This window comes from Trachemys scripta, chromosome 2, assembly GCF_013100865.1.
Source record: "Trachemys scripta elegans isolate TJP31775 chromosome 2, CAS_Tse_1.0, whole genome shotgun sequence".
In the NCBI taxonomy this organism is placed as follows: domain Eukaryota; kingdom Metazoa; phylum Chordata; order Testudines; family Emydidae; genus Trachemys; species Trachemys scripta.
Genome location: NC_048299.1, coordinates 38,002,864 through 38,021,444, shown reverse-complemented (window position 1 = coordinate 38,021,444; position 18,581 = coordinate 38,002,864). Strand labels below are relative to the sequence as shown.

Below are 18,581 nucleotides of genomic sequence, written 5' to 3'. Positions count from 1 at the left end.
GGAGCCCGGGAGGGGAAGTGCCCGGCCGGCAGCTGGGATCCGGAGGCGAGGGGGCTGCCTGAAGCCCATAGCGCTCGGGCAGCTCGGCTCTTAAACAGAGCCGAAGAGTCAGGGGAGGAGCAGAGCAGCCGTGGGAGAGGAAGTGCCCGGCCGGCATTTTCCCGGACATGTTTGGCTTTTTGGCAATTCCCCCCGGACTGGGGTTTGATTGCCGAAAAGCCAGACATGTCCGGGAAAAAACGGACGTATGGTAACTCTAGCTATGCCCAAATAAATTTGTTAGTCTTTAAGGTGCCACAAGGACTCCTTGTTTTTGCTGATACAGACTAACATGGCTACCACTCTGAAAAGGGTTCTGTCAGTAGCAGAGGGTGCAGAGATAGTATCAAGTTTATGCAAAAGGGAAAAGTAAGGCAATGATTTGTATGTAGAAACATAAATTCTTTCTAGGCTTTTGTGAACTTCTTAGGACTTGGGATCTGGTTCTGCCTTCAGATACTTTGATTTAACTTTCTTTGAATTGAATGGGAACTGGACCTGCATAACTAAGGCAGTGTTATGGCAAAAAGGTACTACTAATGTCCTGAATGTTTTGACTCCTCAGTGTATGAGCTCTCAGGATGAAACTCTCCATAGAAAGAGTTAGTTATGCCATGCAGTAGCCATGCATACAGTCAATAAAGGGATTGTGTGGATTAAAGTGCTCTCCTTTGTCTGGATGGACAGTCAAACCTTTGTGTGTATATGTGTGTATCTTCTCTTTTGTTATGGAGCAACTATATTGCTAGGCCACCTTTTGAGACCTTGTGTGCAGTTTTGCAGTAAGGGATTTCCATGGATAAAACCCATGGGTTGAGATAGGAAAAACAAAACAATGTGTCAAGAATAAGAATCCTGGAAAGACAAAGTATAGGAAATAGCTGCTTCTTGGTGACTGAGCAACGGAGCCTTAATTGAGGTTTCTGCAAGAAAGTGGTTTATGACCACCTTAGTTCAAATAAACAAGACTAGGGTACAAGTTTACTAGAAAATACATTGATTCTGTCACTGATTTCTGCTCCAACCAGAAAGTGACTTACAAGGCCCCAAAATCTACACCGCTTGCATAACCCAATTTTGCTATTGCCTTATCTTAGTGATAGTTTCTATTTTTAAAAGAACAAGGTGTTCAGATTCTGCATATGTAGAAGGCCATGTAAGTAGATTGATGTGAGTTAGCTGTAAGGATAGATAGCAAAGCTTTTAGGGAATTTTCTATCTGAATGATTTTCTGATAGAAAATTTTCCATTGCAAAATTTTGATTTTTGCAAAAAGGGAATTAAAAAAAAAATTCAGTTTCTGGTCTTCTAAATACAGACCCCACCCCAACCCTCAACCTCAAGAATCACTTGTCACAAAATATTTTGTGTTTTTTTACTTTGTCCCAATTTGGGATGATTTTTTTCCCCCCAAAACACAATTTTTCCCCTTGAAAGGATTTCCCGTTTTCCAGCCAGCTCTAATAAATAGGTCTGCTAAACCTTTTTTTGATGTGTTTACAAGACCTAAACTATAGGGCTGTTGTCACTCAACATTGATCTTTAGAAAAGATGTGTTCATCTATCTTATATATTTAGCAAGACCACCTGCATCTTATATTGTGAAGAGTTCTCTACTGTGGATTTTAAACTAACTCTATTGAGCAGTTGGCATTCCCTGAGGCCTTGGCAGTTGCTATGCACTATTAACTTGTTTTAAATTACGTATACTATATGTTACTTTCAGATCCAAATAGAACTGAGTACACCTCTACCCCGATATAACTCTGTCCTCGGGAGCCAAAAAATCTTACCGCCTTATAGGTGAAACTGCGTTATATCGAACTTGCTTTGATCCGCCGGGGTGTGCAGCCCCACCTCCCGCCCCCCCGGAGCACTGCTTTATCATGTTATATTCGAATTCGTGTTATATTGGGTCGCGTTATATCAGGGTAGAGGTGTACTATGAAATACCAAAAGGGAGAGTGGGGAATTTTAGTGATTTTTTTTCCATAAGAACTCTGAATTCCTCTTTTAGCAAACAAAGGTCTTGTTGTCATTAACAATTTCCATGCAATGTTAGATTCTTTTTGGTAAGTATTCTTCACAGATTAATGTTCTAATGAAGAGTTTGTAGGGAGGAAAAATGAGGAAATTTGGGTGTAATGACTGGTGAAATTACAGGAACATAGGAACCTACAATTATAGAAACTTCTTACTGAGAAATGAGTGAAAGCCTTGAGGGGTTTCACTTTATCATGTTGAAATGTTTGTACACTGTCATTTACAACACAACATGTTTCTGATCTGAATGCATACATTGTAATGCTAAATTAACATTAACACGAGTGGTTAGCACTGGAATTATTTGGCATTTTAAATACTGATGCAATCTATTGTTTTATGATGTACAATATCGGTTTATTGTGGTGGTTAATATTTAAACATCAGCAAGCCAAATAGTCTTTAATAAGCATTTTTCTTGGTAGGATTTCAACCTTTCTTTTCAAATAATTTCTTCCATTTAGGGGAGAGTCATGTTCAAAAGTTGCCAATGCACTTGGGGTAATGAGTGATTCATGAAGCCTATTCAGAAGAAATTGTTAAACAAATATTTTAAATTATGATAGCAAGCACAATGAGCTAGATGCAGATATCCAAGAAAGGACAGTCCCTGCACAGATGAGGACAAATATCTAAAATACCAAATGCAGTGCCAAATACAAAGATGAAAACCTCTCCACTTCTATTCAATAGTCCCCTGTTTCTACATCAATGGATTGCATTAGCCCTTTTGGCTCCTGCATCACTCTGTGAGCTCAAGGTCAGCTGATAAACTACCAAGATCCCCATGCCTTTTTTGGAGTCACTACTTCTTAGAATAGAGTCCTCCTTCCTCTTAGTGTGGTCTACCTTCTTTGTTACTAGTTATATAACTTCACACTTGACCTTATGAAATGGCATATTGTTAGCTTGTGCCCAGCTTTCCAAGTTGTCCAGATCGCTCTGTATCCGTGACTTGTCCTCTTCATTATTTATCATTAAGGCTCCGTGTTTGTCACAGAGGTCATAGATTCTGTGCCTTTCTGGAACATCCATGACTTCTGCAGCAGCTGGTGTGCCTGACTGGGGGCCGCCAGAGCAGCTTGGGCAGCCCCTGGGCCAGTTGCATCAGCTGCTGCTGGGGGAGTCAATGGGAGCTGCAGCCAATGGGAGCTGCAGAACTGAGGTTTGGGGTGGAGCGGAGGCAGCACATTGAGCTCAGGAGCCAAGTAGGAAGCCTGCCCCGGCCCCGCCAACCCCACCCAGCACCTGTCGCTCCGCACCCCTGCTCCTGAGCACCCACGGTGCCCCTCCTGGGCCACACCCATGCCCCCCAAGGAACTGAGAGGGACATTGTGACTAGACTTTGTGGTTGCCAAGCTACGGAGAATTAATGGCCAGTACCAAAGGAGCCAAGAATTTTTGATGACTAGCCCTTTAATAAATATAGGATCTCTCTTTTCTTTTTAACTTCAGTTTAGTTTACTTCACAAATTCAAAATGGCACTACTGAAATAAATGACTTGGTATTTTTTCCATAAACATTGATCCCTGATTATTTAGTTCTAATATAAATAGAATGTATAATTTCAAAATAATATCCTATTAATGAAGATGTTAGTGGGGCATTCCTTCAAATAGTCATTCAAATGAGTTATATTTCCTAGATCTCTAGAAGAAAATATCGCATATACGGAGTTCACACATTCACCATCTGTAGCTTCTTTGCCCAACAGTGGGACTGATTGACAGCTTATCTTCAGAATTCCAAGCATTGCCCCTGATTTTCCATATAATGAAGCAAATTGCAGCTACCATCAACTTTAATAAGGAGTTTTGTGGCCCACAGATTTCAGCTTGCAATGTTGCAACTTAATCTGACTGGCTGGAATTGAATGTTGGCACAAGTAATCTCTAAGGGACATACATCTATGTTAAAGATGAATATGACTGAAGGTCCATGTTTAGTACTCTCTGGATTATATTTTGGTCATTGCTGATCTATGGGGAGTTAGCTGAGACACAGCATTTCATTTTGCAGCAACTGAGGACTTGAATAAATGTATCCTTTTGGGTTTAATATTGTTTTTCAACATTAAATGAATAAAGACATAAGGAAACATACTACAACACGCCTCCTCCCTCCCCCCAGCTTACCTGCTGCCTGCTTCAGGCTTCCCGTGAATCAAATGTTCGCGGGAAGCAGGGGAGGGGGCGGGGTTGGGGCGGGGACTTTGGGGAAGGGGTGGAGTTGGGCGGGGCCCCGTGGAGTGTCCTCTTTTTGGACACTCAAAATATGGTAACCCTAAGTTAAAACCTCTCTTGTTGTACTACTCTTCTGCCATTGTAGCCACTAGTGAAGCTGTATCAGTAGTAGCAATGGTGAGAAATTTTAAGAAAATAAACTAATGTAGACAAGGACTTTAAGATGTACAGAACCTCTGGTACTTCTCCTAACAGACAAGACTATCTAAAATATTCAAGATCTATAAATATAAATGTGTGTTTTATTTTATTTTTACTTCCTTGTGTGGGTGCTTTTTTGTGCCCTTCCTTAGCATTGTAAGTGTTTTGGTTGTGAAGTCTCCCCTGCCTCCACCCCATTGTTAATTAGAAAAATTAGCCTAATATATGTATTGCATTCACAGTAAGCAAAACATTTATTGAAGAGTAGTTTCCTGGATGTCAGTTCAAAGGCAGCTTCATCAGAATTCAAAATTATAACTATTATAACTTCTAGAGAAAAGTTTTTGAAAGTTAAGAATTCTCCCTTTCTTTTAAACTGCTAATATAGGGCCAAAGTACGTTAGCAGTTACACGGGTAGCGTAAATCCAGAGTATTCCGATGGCTGTAGGGGAGTTACTTCTGTTTTTCACAGACATAAATAAGAGCAGAATTTGGTCCTTAGACATTCCCAGCCACATGCCTCTAATTCTTTAAGAAGGTCTGACTTACAATACCAGATTTTTTGTGACTGCTGCTCTCAGCTAGAATTTCCTATTATCCTGCCTTTTTCATGTAACTGAATTTATATAAAAGGCAGACACTCCAAAGTCAGCTAGAGTGAGATTTTCTTTTGCACTTAGATTGTGCATAGCTGCCTGTGAATTTGTGTTATGAATGTCCTAGTTGAACACACAGAGCTATGTCAATCACTTACCATTTTGGGTAATGATTATAGGTTATGACTGACTAAACCAAATTAAAACTAAATGCACAAAACTAAATATATTTTTGACCTTTAGCATCCAGTATTTGTGTGTGTATGTGTGTGTTGCAATTATTCACTGCTTTTCTTACCTACTGGTTTCTAGTGTGGGAAAAAATGACACAATTAGTAGGTCAAACTCTTCTTGTACATCAGAGTAAACAGAATAAATTGGTTTTATTCGAGATTTACATTGTAACTGAGATCAGAATCTGACTCAGTGTTTTAAATTGGGACTGAGGAGCATATATGACAGAACTGGATTTTCTGAGAGAGAAATGTAGTTTGATAAGTGATAAAAATAAGACACTGTACCAGCTATTCCAGATTTGGAGGGACCTTGCTATTTTCCAGCTGTTTACCCTTGAGATGTAAAATGGCAATTTGACATAGACTAACAACACTGTGTGATGTGAGCATCTGCGTAAAAGGCTGTACATATGGAGCATGCCCAGTGATGTGAAAAGCCTCTTACCCCCCCATCCAATCTCTGAAGAGATGAAATGAACTTTGTACTTGTAAATATCACTGAATACATTTTGCACCGGATTTTAAAAGGTTCTCCTATAAATACTATTTTTAACAGGCAAAAAAAAAAAAAATTAAATAAATAACAACAAAGACCTTTTCCTGTATGATCTCCTGCATTGAGTTGAAACATCTCTTACAATATACTTGAACCAATATACTGGGCTTTTTTTTCATTATTAAAGTCTTTTTTACTGGCATTGGAAAATTTACTTGCACTAAATACTTTAGAACAGGGTGTCTGAAAGCTTGAAGGGCAGAGGAAAGAGAAGGAAGGAGCTTGCAGCAGAGCATGGATAGGAAAGGAGCAGTGATTCTGCGGTGCTCAGTGTGCACATGTTTTGTGAGAATCAGTGCCGGGCGCTGCAGCTGCGGACAATAACTGAGCTGTCTGGCTAATGAAGGCCACCTGGATCAGGCTTCTGAAAAGAGCCAAAGGAGGACGGCTGAAGAATTCTGATATCTGTGTAAGCCCTATGTTTTCATTGTTAGCATATTTATTTATTAATTGTACAGTAAGGGAAGACAGTTGCTTTCTTTCTGTTTGAATTAGCAGAATTCTCTTCTTGTGATTGTAAGATGAGACAAAAATCAGAGCTGCAACTATTCTGGTATTCTGACTAGTTCAATTGTAACAATACTTGCACACAGGTGTTGAGCTGAGACACATTTAATCAGCTGGAACTTGATTTGTGGTCATTTGCATGTTTTTGCTAAAGGGCTGAGATGGATTTGAGCCATGTTCATTTCTGATGGGAAGAGTGTTAGGTGCCCTAAAATTAAAATGGAAGGCATGGGTTAAAGCTCTCTGCAGTGATCTTGTGTAATAGTAATTGTTAATACTGACTTTGCATTTTTTTATTCAATCTGTTCTGTCACTGGCATTAAAATATCCTTGTTTATGGTTTTGATTTTTATGGAGCTATCCTTGAAACTGTTGTATGTCCTTCAGCCCTGCACTGCACCACTGCCGTTGCTCTACACAGAAACCAGCTCTGCTTACCAAAAAGCATACTAATTAGAATGTGGGGACAGGGCAGGAAATAAACCACCGGAGAGAGACCTGACTTTTGGATGGTCTCCAGATTTGAAACCCTGACTTAATATTATTTTTCTAACTGATTGTCTCTGCTGCTGTATTTTTCTTTTTTCTTTTCAAGGTATTTCTACAAACGTACAATTAGGGAAGAGGTACGGGAACACTTCATCCTTTTATTGCAAATGCTGCATCTATTTGTAACATTATTTCTCCTTTTCCTGTGCAGGGTTCGGCAGATTCCTACACTAGCCGTCCATCTGATTCAGATGTATCTCTGGAGGAAGACAGGGAGGCAGTGCGGAGAGAGGCAGAGCGGCAGGCCCAGGCACAGCTGGAAAAAGCAAAGGTAAGGCACTTCTTCACATCACAGGTTCATGAACCTGTTCTTTTTCTAAGAGCTTGTTTCATTTGCTTACCGGTAGAAATGTTTTTCTAAATATTTTTTTAAAAAATACCTCCTAAGATCTCTTGTAAGGAAATTACATATGTTTTTGGAAATTGCACTTATCAAATAAACTGATTAAAGACAAAAGTTGCCATTCTTGATTGCCCTGTCTGTATTAGGAGACTCAGTTGGCTTAAAAAATAGTTTAGTTACTTAAAGAACTGAACTAACTTTTGTATTTTGTTATATAACCTATCAATTCCTAGTACACAGGGACAAGTCATGAAGTCCCTTTTTATGGGGGTCTTGTCGAGCATGATTTGGCCCCATAAATCATGTATATCATTCAATCATAGAAGTTTGGCATTGGAAGTCCAGTTTTTATCTGTCATGTACAGGATTGTTCCCTACATGGCATGTATAAGTAAAGACAGGCAGTTACACGGGCCCATTTTCTTTAAGAGGATTGTATTGGGTTTCTTGTTAAGGAAACCAAATTTCACTTACCTACTAAAGTAGGGGCAATCAGGATTTCAAAACCCCTTGTGAGAAGTTTGAGACCCTCACAGAAATTCTACTGTACTTCCATGCTCCTGGCACGTAGTGGCAGATTAATAAACACTAAATGAGGCTTAGGTCTCACCAACATGCTTATGTATTTTCCATTAGATGCATATGCAAGTGCGAAGTTATATAGTCACAATACTACAAAAGTATGTGTGTATGTTTCTCTCTGCTATGCATTTTAATTCTTTGCATCAGTTGTACTTATGATTAAGTACTTATGATATATATGCGTCCCTTGTTTGTTTTTCCTCATTCTTTTATCTTTTTTTCTTTCCTTTTGCTGTGTCTCAGATCTTGGTGTGCCATTTCCAATGTATTTTTTTTCCAAGGTCTCTTTTTCCTGAGTTTTAATTTTTTTTCTGTTGTATTCGTATGTGGTTTTAAGAAGTTTACTGGAATCTAGTCTTTCTCATCTACTTTCTCTCTGTTCCCTCTCTCACGTCCTTTTTCCATTTACTTCTCTCCTCCATTTCTCTGTGCCTTCTTTCCTGTGATCTTTCTGTACCCACTCTTTCCTCTCCCACTTTATCAGTTTCCATATATATTCAGCTTCACCTCTATTCATTTATGGTACCTCAGTTTTACAATGTTCTTGGGGTCACCTGAACCTTCATCACAGCAGGAATTCAGATTATTGGGATACACTTGATTAGAGAGAACTGGCCAGTTCAGACAGTCACCAGGGTGCACAGAGAGACAGCTTTCTGAAGGCCAGAAGGCTTAGACAAAGAGGGAAGGAGGGGATTACCAAGTCTTTTTTGAGAATTATAATTTTAACAGATAAGAATTCCCAAACCACCTTTTTCAAGAGGTGCTGGAGCCTGTTGGTCATTCAGTATTCCTGGATATCTCTCTGCAGCCTCACTCCTGCTGCACTTCTATGCTATGCAAATGGAGTTTCATTTCCATAATAGAAACAGTAAATCTCGTTTTCCCCCTCCTTCACTTACCCCTTAAAAGATGCTAGCTGATCTTTGGATAACAGGAGTTTTGGTTAACCACAGTTTAGTAATGTCAGGGTTGCTCTAGTTTGATTGCTTAGTTTTAGGAGCTGCAAAGCAACTATTGCTAGAAAAAGTAAAAAAAAAAATCAGGATTATTAGTAAAATAATTTCAGCTTTTAAAGAAGAGTTCAAGTAATAACATCTTCTAGAATAATAAGAGTAGCATTAGAGCACTTCCTGAGCTGATGCATCTTTTAGCGATGAGTAAATCTATGTGAATGTTGCTATGGGAATTTTGCTTAGCGATGCTGGCTTGACTGCATGGACAGCCCTTATGAAATATTCATGACCTCTAGCACAGCTGCCATAGTAGTTTACAGAGAAACTGCCAGGAGACCTTCACTTTTAAAAACTGTATTTCTGTACATCAAAACAATATTCTCACTTCAGTTGGCAGAGGAATAGTCACCAGGTCTGACTCTGTCTCTGGCTGTGAGACAGCTTGTAAACAGTTGAAATGTGAGGGGATTGCTGCAATCAAGCTGTTATAACAATGGTGTTTCAGTAATATGTAAAACACACACAAACTGATGTTTTAAATCATCTGTGCATTAAAAGGGATTAAAGCACGCAATGAAGGAACAGTTTGTAATGGCTACGTGGTTATAGGATATACATTGTTGTATACACGTGTTGGCTAATATTTAAAGTAATCTACGTTTTATGATGTTCATAGCATTCATTTAAAAAACTGTTTCTAAAAACAAATACCAGAATAGCTTAAATCTAGTTGCATATCTCTGAAATACTACAGGAAATATTTTGCTACTTCCATTTATGGATGAGTTGTTCACCTCCTTGATGAATAATGAAATTATTGAAACAGTAAGTTAGGTTCACATTATTTCACTGTTCACTGCACCAGGCTGCAAACACTGGGTATAGATTCCTCATTTCCAAGTGTGCCTGTCTTTTCTTTGTCTTTATGTGCTATCAGTCGGGAGCAAGTGACGCAGCTGCTTTTAACTTTTTTTCTCTTTCACATTGTGAGTGGAAATGTTGATCCTAAATAAAGTCATTAGAATTCTATTTGTCATACGAATTAGAAATGGATGACATTCATGAATAATGCAGAGGTTGAAGGGAAAATGATGGAGAATTAAGAGTAGATATAAAACTGTCAAAGTGTTTCATGCACTTTAGGAAAACAGTTTAATGAACATCCATGTTTCTTCCTTACAGAGAGGAGAAACACCTTAAAATTGTAGAAAGAGATGTATCAATGAGGCATATGAGGACAATTGGGTAGTAGCTTTGGACTTTGAGTAAGATAGACTAGAACTTTGAGCCCAGTTAAGATGAAGCAAGTATGTCGGGTGGGGTAGCTCAGTGGTTTGAGCATTGTGCTGCTAAACCCAGGGTTCTGAGTTCAATCCTTCAGGGGGCCATTTAGGGATCTGGGGCAAAAATCTGTCTGGGGATTGGTCCTGCTTTGAGCAGGGGGTTGGACTAGATGACCTCCTGAGGTCCCTTCCAACCCTGATATTCTATGTACAAGATCTGATTGTAGTACTGATTGCAGACTGAAACAATGTCTAAGGAGAAAGTGTGACAGGCCAGGAGTCTTTGCCCTAAACACTCTGTTAACCTTTTATTAGCAGGATCAATATTTGTTAAGTGGATCACTGTGACAGGTTGTTTGTTACCTAATTTTGACATAAGGAAGGTGAGAGTAGCTATTTAGGTGAGAGATGATCTAGGATGTTGGCTGAGCAATCCTGAAGGAAGAACCCTAGTAGTAGCTGAGTCTGAGCAAAAAGTTCGTGCTGAACTTTGTTACATTATTCTTTTCATTGTTGTTTGAAAATATGAACCCAAAAGACTCCAAAGTCAGAAGGTAAATTATAAAAAATCAGTCTAATTTTTAAAATCTCATGATTTTCATGAAATTAATCATTATTTTTGAAGGCTTGGGGTTGACAGTACTGAGAGAAACAAAACATTGTAAATGATGAGCCATTTTCGTCTTGGCTTTTGCCAATACAAGAGGAATTATTATGTATACAGAAAGCACGTGTGATGAGATGGAAAACTGAGGTGAAAATGGGAGAGGTCCTCCTAACTTTAGTGTCATATATGGGCTAGGGTATATTTAAGAAGAAGAAACATTTATCATATAGCTCCCTGTCCTTTCCCAGTGCCAATGAAGTCAGCCGCAATGCTCCGTTTAGTGTCTCTGTTATTTTGCATGAAGCCCTTGGAATAATGCACTTCCTGAACTGGTCCATATAACTACTACCCTTTTTCTCATTTGTCTTCAATAAGTAGATCAAATTTTTCTGTGATGGTGGTGATGTTTTTAAGATTATAAACTCTATAGGGCATGGACTATTCCTTTCAAATGTTTTTATAGTTCCTAGCATATCTTCAGCATTACCTCAGTTGAAATTATTAGTATCAACTTTTTGTAATAGAGTAGTACCTAGATGTCCTGGTCAAGGATCATGACCCCATTGTGCTAGGCACTATACACACACACACAAGAAAAAATTGGCCCTTTCTCAAAGAACAGACAGTCTAAATAATAAGATTTTTGCACCATGACCTCTATTTTTAACATTGCTCTGTATGAGATTGTATCAATGTTCTTTTTAGCTGCTACCTAGACTGGAAAGCAAATACTTAAAATCCAATTAAACTCTTCACTAATTTTGTGTATGAACTATGTATCACTTTGTATTAAATAACTTATTTTAAACCATATTCTTTATTTTTCAAGTGTCTACACCTCAGAATCATAGCTCTCAAACTTGCATCTTGCATATCTCAGACCTTAAAAAATAAAATAAAATAAAGTCATGGCTCTGAATGTCTCCAAATGGAAGTTTTTCTTTCTTTTCTTTTTTTTTTAAAACATGAAAGAGTTTTTGTTTCTTTAAATATATATTTGGGCTAAGTCTCGATCCCACTAAGGGGTTGTAAAATTATCATTGACTTGAATGGGACCTGGATTTGGCCTTTATGCTGTAACATTAAGAACTCAAAGGAAGAGAAACTGAGATGTCAGTTCCGTGCACAGGAGAACCTAATTTAATGTGTATGTATGAAAAGTTTAGAGCAGGGGTCGGCAATGTTCGGCACGTGGCTTGGGCACGCGGCGTGGGCGGGCGATGTGCTGGCCGCGGCTTCTCGCCGCCCCCATTGGCTCGGGATGGCGAACCGCGGCCAGTGGGGGCTGTGATCGGCCGAACCTGCCGCATCAGCAGGTAAATAAAACTGGCCCGGCCCGCCAGGGTGCTTACCCTGGCGAGCCGCGTGCCGAACGTTGCTGACCCCTGGTTTAGAGGCTTGTATATAATTTTCATACCAAAATGTATTAACTCAAGTAAGGCTTTGAAATTTGTTGCTTCTGGGTGAATTATGTTAAAATATCACATATAGTGCTAAGAAAAATGATTTATAGTTCTGACTGTACATAGCCTGTTGTAGAAATATGTGCCTGCCTTTGAAGACATGGGGAAAAAGCAGAAACTTAAAAAAAAAAAATCTTCTGTAATTATTGTACAAAAGGAGTTACAGGAAGCATTTGATATACTGGGACAAATTCTTGCTTACATATGCCAAAAGGTTCTGTCAGTGAAATAAAATGAAACCTTCCCCAACAATGCATCTGCATTTTAGCCTATAATCAGGATGTACCAAGTACTTATTTCTGCGGGGTACAGTATCTTCAGAGATAATAGAGCTCAGTAGTACAACAAAGCCTCTCAATCCTCTCAGGCAAACTCTACAGAGTAGGATGCCTTGTTCTTCCTCCTCTTGTTCTCTCACTATCTGTTTGTCTGCCTCGCCTTGCTGGAGATGTTCATCTATACTGGCAGGTTTTGAGAATAAGGCGACCAGTCACATGCTATGTGTTGTCTTTCAACAGCTTTCTGATGGAATACGTTCTTTTTATGTGATGCATAGTCATTATGCCAAACTAGACATTTCTGTGGGGTAAGGGTGGGGGAAGTGTAATGTCAGTGTATGCAAAACTGAACTGGACATAACACATCCACTCTTTGTATGATCATGACGTTTATTGTAATAGCGCACCCCATAGCTGTTTAAAATGTGAGGATATGCACATCCACCTTTTTTAAAGTCTGTGTGAATTTCATCAGATATACATGGGTATTACAGATGAGGTTAGTTCCAGACTTCTCCATGTATCTGTGTGTCATCTATCAGCTTTTCTAAAGAGTAAAGCACTGTAATATTTAAGCACTTTTGATCTGTTCCAAGCCTTTTGACTTAAATGGGATTTATACCTGGCCCTGAGTTATTTACTTTTGTTAATCTCTGCAAGAGTGTACTGCAACCCAGAATTTGTCTCACTGCTTTCAGCAGTTGGCCCTGCTGTCCTAAAGACACTGTACTTTAACCGGTTATAAACATAAAACAGTGAAGCTTGTCCTTTGCCTTTATCTAGGAGCTATATGGTGGAAGTGCGCATACCAATTGTAAGAGGCCAATCAATTGAAATGAGCTATCAGTAGCAGTAGAAGAAAAAACTTTGAAGTGATAATCGAGATGACCCATAGAAGGTGTGAGGAAAACTTAACATGGGAGGGGGGGAAATTCAATTAGTGTAATGACCCAACCATTCCCAGTCTCTGTTTAGACCTAAGTTAATTGTGTCTAATTTGCATATTAATTCGAGTTCAGCAGTCTCTCTTTGGAATCTGTTTTTGAAGTTTTTTGTTGCAAAACTGACACCTTCAAGTCTGTCACTGAGTGATTAGAGAGGTTGAAGTGTTCTCCCACTGGTTTTTGAATGTTATAATTCCTGATGTCAGATTTGTGTCCATTTATTCTTTTGCGTAGAGACTGTCCAGTTTGGCCAATGTACATGGCAGACGGGCATTGCTGGCACATGATGGCATATTTCACGTTGGTAGATGTACAGGTGAACGAGCCCTGATGGTGTGGCTGACGTGGTTAGGTCCTATGATGGTGTCACTTGAATAGATATGTGGACAGAGCTGGCATCGGACTTTGTTGCAAGGATAGGTTTCTGGGTTAGTGTTTTTGTTGTGTGGTGTGCGGTTGCTGGTGAGTATTTGCATAAGGTTGGGAGGCTGTCTGTAAGCGAGGACTGGTCTGTCTCCCAAGATCTGTGAGAGTGAGGGATCATCTTTCAGGATAGGTTGTAGATCTTTGATGATGCGCTGGAGTGGTTTCAGTTGGGGGCTGAAGGTGGCGGCTAGTGGCGTTTTGTTATTTTCTTTGTTGGGCCTGTCCTGTAGTAGATGGCTTCTGGGTATTCTTTTGGCTCTGTCAATCTGTTTTTTCACTTCAGCAGGTGGGTATTGTAGTTTTAAGAATGCTTGATAGAGATCTTGTAGGTGTTTATCTCTGTCTGAGGGATTGGAGCAAATGCAGTTGTATCTTAGAGCTTGGCTGTAGACAGTGGATCTGTGTGGTGTGTCCTGGATGGAAGCTGGAGGCATGTAGGTAAGTATAGCGGTCAGTGGGTTTCCGGTATAGGGTGGTGTTTATGTGACCATTGCTTATTAGCACAGTAGTGTCTAGGAAATGGACCGCTTGTGTGGATTGGTCTAGGCTGAGGTTGATGGTGGGGTGGAAATTGTTAAAATCATGGTGGAATTCATCAAGGGCTTCTTTTCCATGGGTCCAGATGATGAAGATATCATAGAATCATAGAATCATAGAATATCAGAGTTGGAAGGGACCTCAAGAGGTCATCTAGTCCAACCCCCTGCTCAAAGCAGGACCAATTCCCAGCTAAATCATCCCAGCCAGGGCTTTGTCAAGCCGGGCCTTAAAAATCTCCAAGGAACGAGACTCCACCACCTCCCTAGGTAACGCATTCCAGTGTTTCACCACCCTCCTAGTGAAATAGTTTTTCCTGATATCCAACCTGGACCTCCCCCACTGCAACTTGAGACCATTGCTCCTTGTTCTGTCATCTGCCACCACTGAGAACAGCCGAGCTCCATCCTCTTTGGAACCCCCCTTCAGGTAGTTGAAGGCTGCTATCAAATCCCCCCTCATTCTTCTCTTCTGGAGACTAAACAATCCCAGTTCCCTCAGCCTCTCCTCATAAGTCATGTGCTCCAGACCCCTAATCATTTTTGTTGCCCTCTTCCCAATTTTTCCACATCCTTCTTGTAGTGTGGGGCCCAAAACTGGACACAGTATTCCAGATGGGGCCTCACCAATGTCGAATAAAGGGGAACGATCACGTTCCTCGATCTGCTGGCAATGCCCCTACTTATACAGCCCAAAATGCCGTTAGCCTTCTTGGCAACAAGAGCACACTGTTGACTCATATCCAGCTTCTCGTCCACTATGACCCCTAGGTCCTTTTCTGCAGAACTGTTACCTAGCCATTCGGTCCCTAGTCTGTAGCAGTGCATGGGATTCTTCCGTCCTAAGTGCAGGACTCTGCACTTGTCCTTGTTGAACCTCATCAGGTTTTTTTCGGCCCAATCCTCTAATTTGTCTAGGTCCCTCTGTATCCTATCCCTACCCTCTAGTGTATCTACCACGCCTCCTAGTTTAGTGTCATCTGCAAACTTGCTGAGAGTGCAGTCCACACCATCCTCCAGATCATTAATAAAGATATTAAACAAAACTGGCCCCAGGACCGACCCTTGGGGCACTCCGCTTGAAATCGGCTACCATCTAGACATGGAGCCATTGATCACTACCCGTTGAGCCCGACGATCTAGCCAGCTTTCTATCCACCTTACAGTCCATTCATCCAGCCCATACTTCTTTAACTTGGCGGCAAGAATACTGTGGGAGACCATATCAAAAGCTTTGCTAAAGTCAAGGAATAACACATCCCCTGCTTTCCCCTCATCCACAGAGCCAGTTATCTCATCATAGAAGGCAATTAGGTTAGTCAGGCACGACTTCCCCTTCGTGAATCCATGCTGACTGTTCCTGATCACTTTCCTCTCCTCTAAATGTTTCATAATTGATTCCTTGAGGACCTGCTCCATGATTTTTCCAGGGACTGAGGTGAGGCTGACTGGCCTGTAGTTCCCCGGATCCTCCTTCTTCCCTTTTTTAAAGATGGGCACTACATTAGCCTTTTTCCAGTCATCTGGGACCTCCCCCGATCGCCATGAGTTTTCAAAAATAATGGCTAATGGCTCTGCAATCTCACCCGCCAACTCCTTTAGCACCCTCGGATGCAGCGCATCCGGCCCCATGGACTTGTGCACGTCCAGTTTTTCTAAATAGTCACGAACCACTTCCTTTTCCACAGAGGGTTGGTCACCTTCTCCCCATGCTGTACTGCCCAGTGCAGCAATCTGGGAGCTGACCTTGTGCGTGAAGACAGAGGCAAAAAAATCATTGAATACATTAGCTTTTTCCACATCCTCGGTCACTAGGTTGCCTCCCTCATTCAGTAAGGGGCCCACACTTTCCTTGATTTTCTTCTTGTTGCTAACATACCTGAAGAAACCCTTCTTGTTACTCTTAACGTCTCTTGCTAACTGCAACTCCAAGTGTGATTTGGCCTTCCTGATTTCACTCCTGCACGCCTGAGCAATATTTTTATACTCCTCCCTGGTCATTTGTCCAATCTTCCACTTCTTGTAAGCTTCTTTTTTGCGTTTAAGATCAGCAAGGATTTCACTGTTTAGCCAAGCTGGTCGCCTGCCATATTTACTATTCTTTCTACACATCGGGATGGTTTGTTCCTGCAACCTCAATAAGGATTCTTTAAAATACAGCCATCTCTCCTGGACCCCTTTGCCCTTCATGTTATTCTCCCAGGGGATCCTGCCCATCTGTTCCCTGAGGGAGTCAAAGTCTGCTTTTCTGAAGTCCAGGGTCCGTATTCTGCTGCTCTCCTTTCTTCCTTGTGTCAGGATCCTGAACTCGACCATCTCGTGGTCACTGCCTCCCAGGTTCCCATCCACTTTTGCTTCCCCTACTAGTTCTTCCCTGTTTGTGAGCAGCAGGTCAAGAAAAGCTTTGCCCCTAGTTGGTTCCTCCAGCACTTGCACCAGGAAATTGTCCCCTACACTTTCCAAAAATTTCCTGATATCCAGCAGATATCAGGGTGATTAAAGTCTCCCATGAGAACCAGGGCCTGCGATCTAGCAACTTCTGCTAGTTGCCAGAAGAAAGCCTCGTCCACCTCATCCCCCTGGTATGGTGGTCTATAGCAGACTCCAACCACGACATCACCCTTGTTTCTCACACTTCTCAACTTTATCCAGAGACTCTCAGGTTTTTCTGCAGTTTCATACCGGAGCTCTGAGCAGTCATATTCCTCTCTTACATACAACGCAACTCCCCCACCTTTTCTGCCCTGCCTGTCCTTCCTGAACAGTTTATATCCATCCATGACAGTACTCCAGTCATGTGAGTTATCCCACCAAGTCTCTGTTATTCCAATCACATCATAGTTCCCTGACTGTGCCAGGACTTCCAGTTCTCCCTGCTTGTTTCCCAGGCTTCTTGTATTTGTGTATAGGCACTTAAGATAACTCAACGATCGTCCCTCTTTCTCAGCATGAGACAGGAGTCCTCCCCTCTTGCGCTCTCCTGCTTGTGCTTCCTCCCAGGATCCCATTTCCCCACTTACCTCAGGGCTTTGGTCTCCTTCCCCCGGTGAACCTAGTTTAAAGCCCTCCTCATTAGGTTAGCCAGCCTGCTGGCGAAGATGCTCTTCCCTCTCTTCGTTAGGTGGAGCCCGTCTCTGCCTAGCACTCCTTCTTCTTGGAACACCATCCCATGATCGAAGAATCCAAAGCCTTCTCTCCGACACCACCTGCGTAGCCATTCGTTGACTTCCACGATTCGATGGTCTCTACCCCGGCCTTTTCCTTGCACAGGGAGGATGGACGAGAACACCACTTGCGCCTCAAACTCCTTTATCCTTCTTCCCAGAGCCACGTAGTCTGCAGTGATCCGCTCAAGGTCGTTCTTGGCAGTATCATTGGTGCCCACGTGGAGAAGCAGGAAGGGGTAGCGATCCGAGGGCTTGATGAGTCTCGGCAGTCTCTCCGTCACATCGTGTATCCTAGCTCCTGGCAAGCAGCAGACCTCTCGGTTTTCCCGGTCGGGGCGGCAGATAGATGACTCAGTCCCCCTGAGGAGGGAGTCCCCGACCACTACCACCCTCCTCTTCCTCTTGGGAGTGGTGGTCGTGGAACCCCCATCCCTAGGACAGTGTATCTTTTGCCTTCCAATCGGTGGAGTCTCCTTCTGCTCCCTTCCGTCAGATGGGTCATCTAGTCCACTCTCCGCATTAGTACCTGTAGAGAGAACATGGAAACGATTGCTCACCTGTATCTCCATTGCTGGTGCATGGACGCTCCTCTTTCTTCTTCTGGAGGTCACATGCTGCCAAACCTCCTCACAATCCTTCTGTCCCTGCTGCGCCTGCTCTGAATCTTCAGAACATTGTGGCCGTAGAAGCATCTCCTGACGTCTGTCCAGGAAATCTTCATTTTCCCTTATGCAACGCAGAGTCGACACTCGTTTCTCCAGCCCTCGAACCTTCTCTTCCAATATGGAGACCAGCTTGCACTTTGTACAGACAAAGTCGCTTCTGTCCTGTGGAAGAAAGACAAACATGGCACAACCTGTGCAGGTTACAACAGCTGATCGCTCACCTTCCATATCACTGTCCTCTTAAGAGCTTCCTCAACTGTTGTAGGAACTACTCAGAGAAACCTGCAGATGTAAGCCTCAGTGCGCTCTCCCCAAGAGAACTCCCAGGCAAACTCCCGCTGTTAGCCTCTGCTGTTCGCCGCTCAGCTGGTTCGCTGCTGACTGCCCTTATATACCAGTCAGGCCCACTCAAGGCCCAC

General features: G+C 41.8%; 1 protein-coding gene across 4 annotated transcripts in view; it reads left to right on the top strand.

The window, feature by feature from the left end:
* Positions 1-18,581, top strand: part of CACNB2 (calcium voltage-gated channel auxiliary subunit beta 2) — a 370,084-nt gene that overhangs the window by 244,394 nt on the left and 107,109 nt on the right. For 2 of the 4 annotated variants that reach the window (XM_034760328.1, XM_034760327.1), the window contains exon 3: positions 7,064-7,183. In XM_034760328.1, coding sequence (XP_034616219.1) covers positions 7,064-7,183 — 120 coding nt within the window. Of the gene's footprint in view, positions 1-5,901; positions 6,266-7,063; positions 7,184-18,581 lie in introns of those variants that run through there. The other 2 variants (XM_034760330.1, XM_034760329.1) reach the window with 2 other exon arrangements.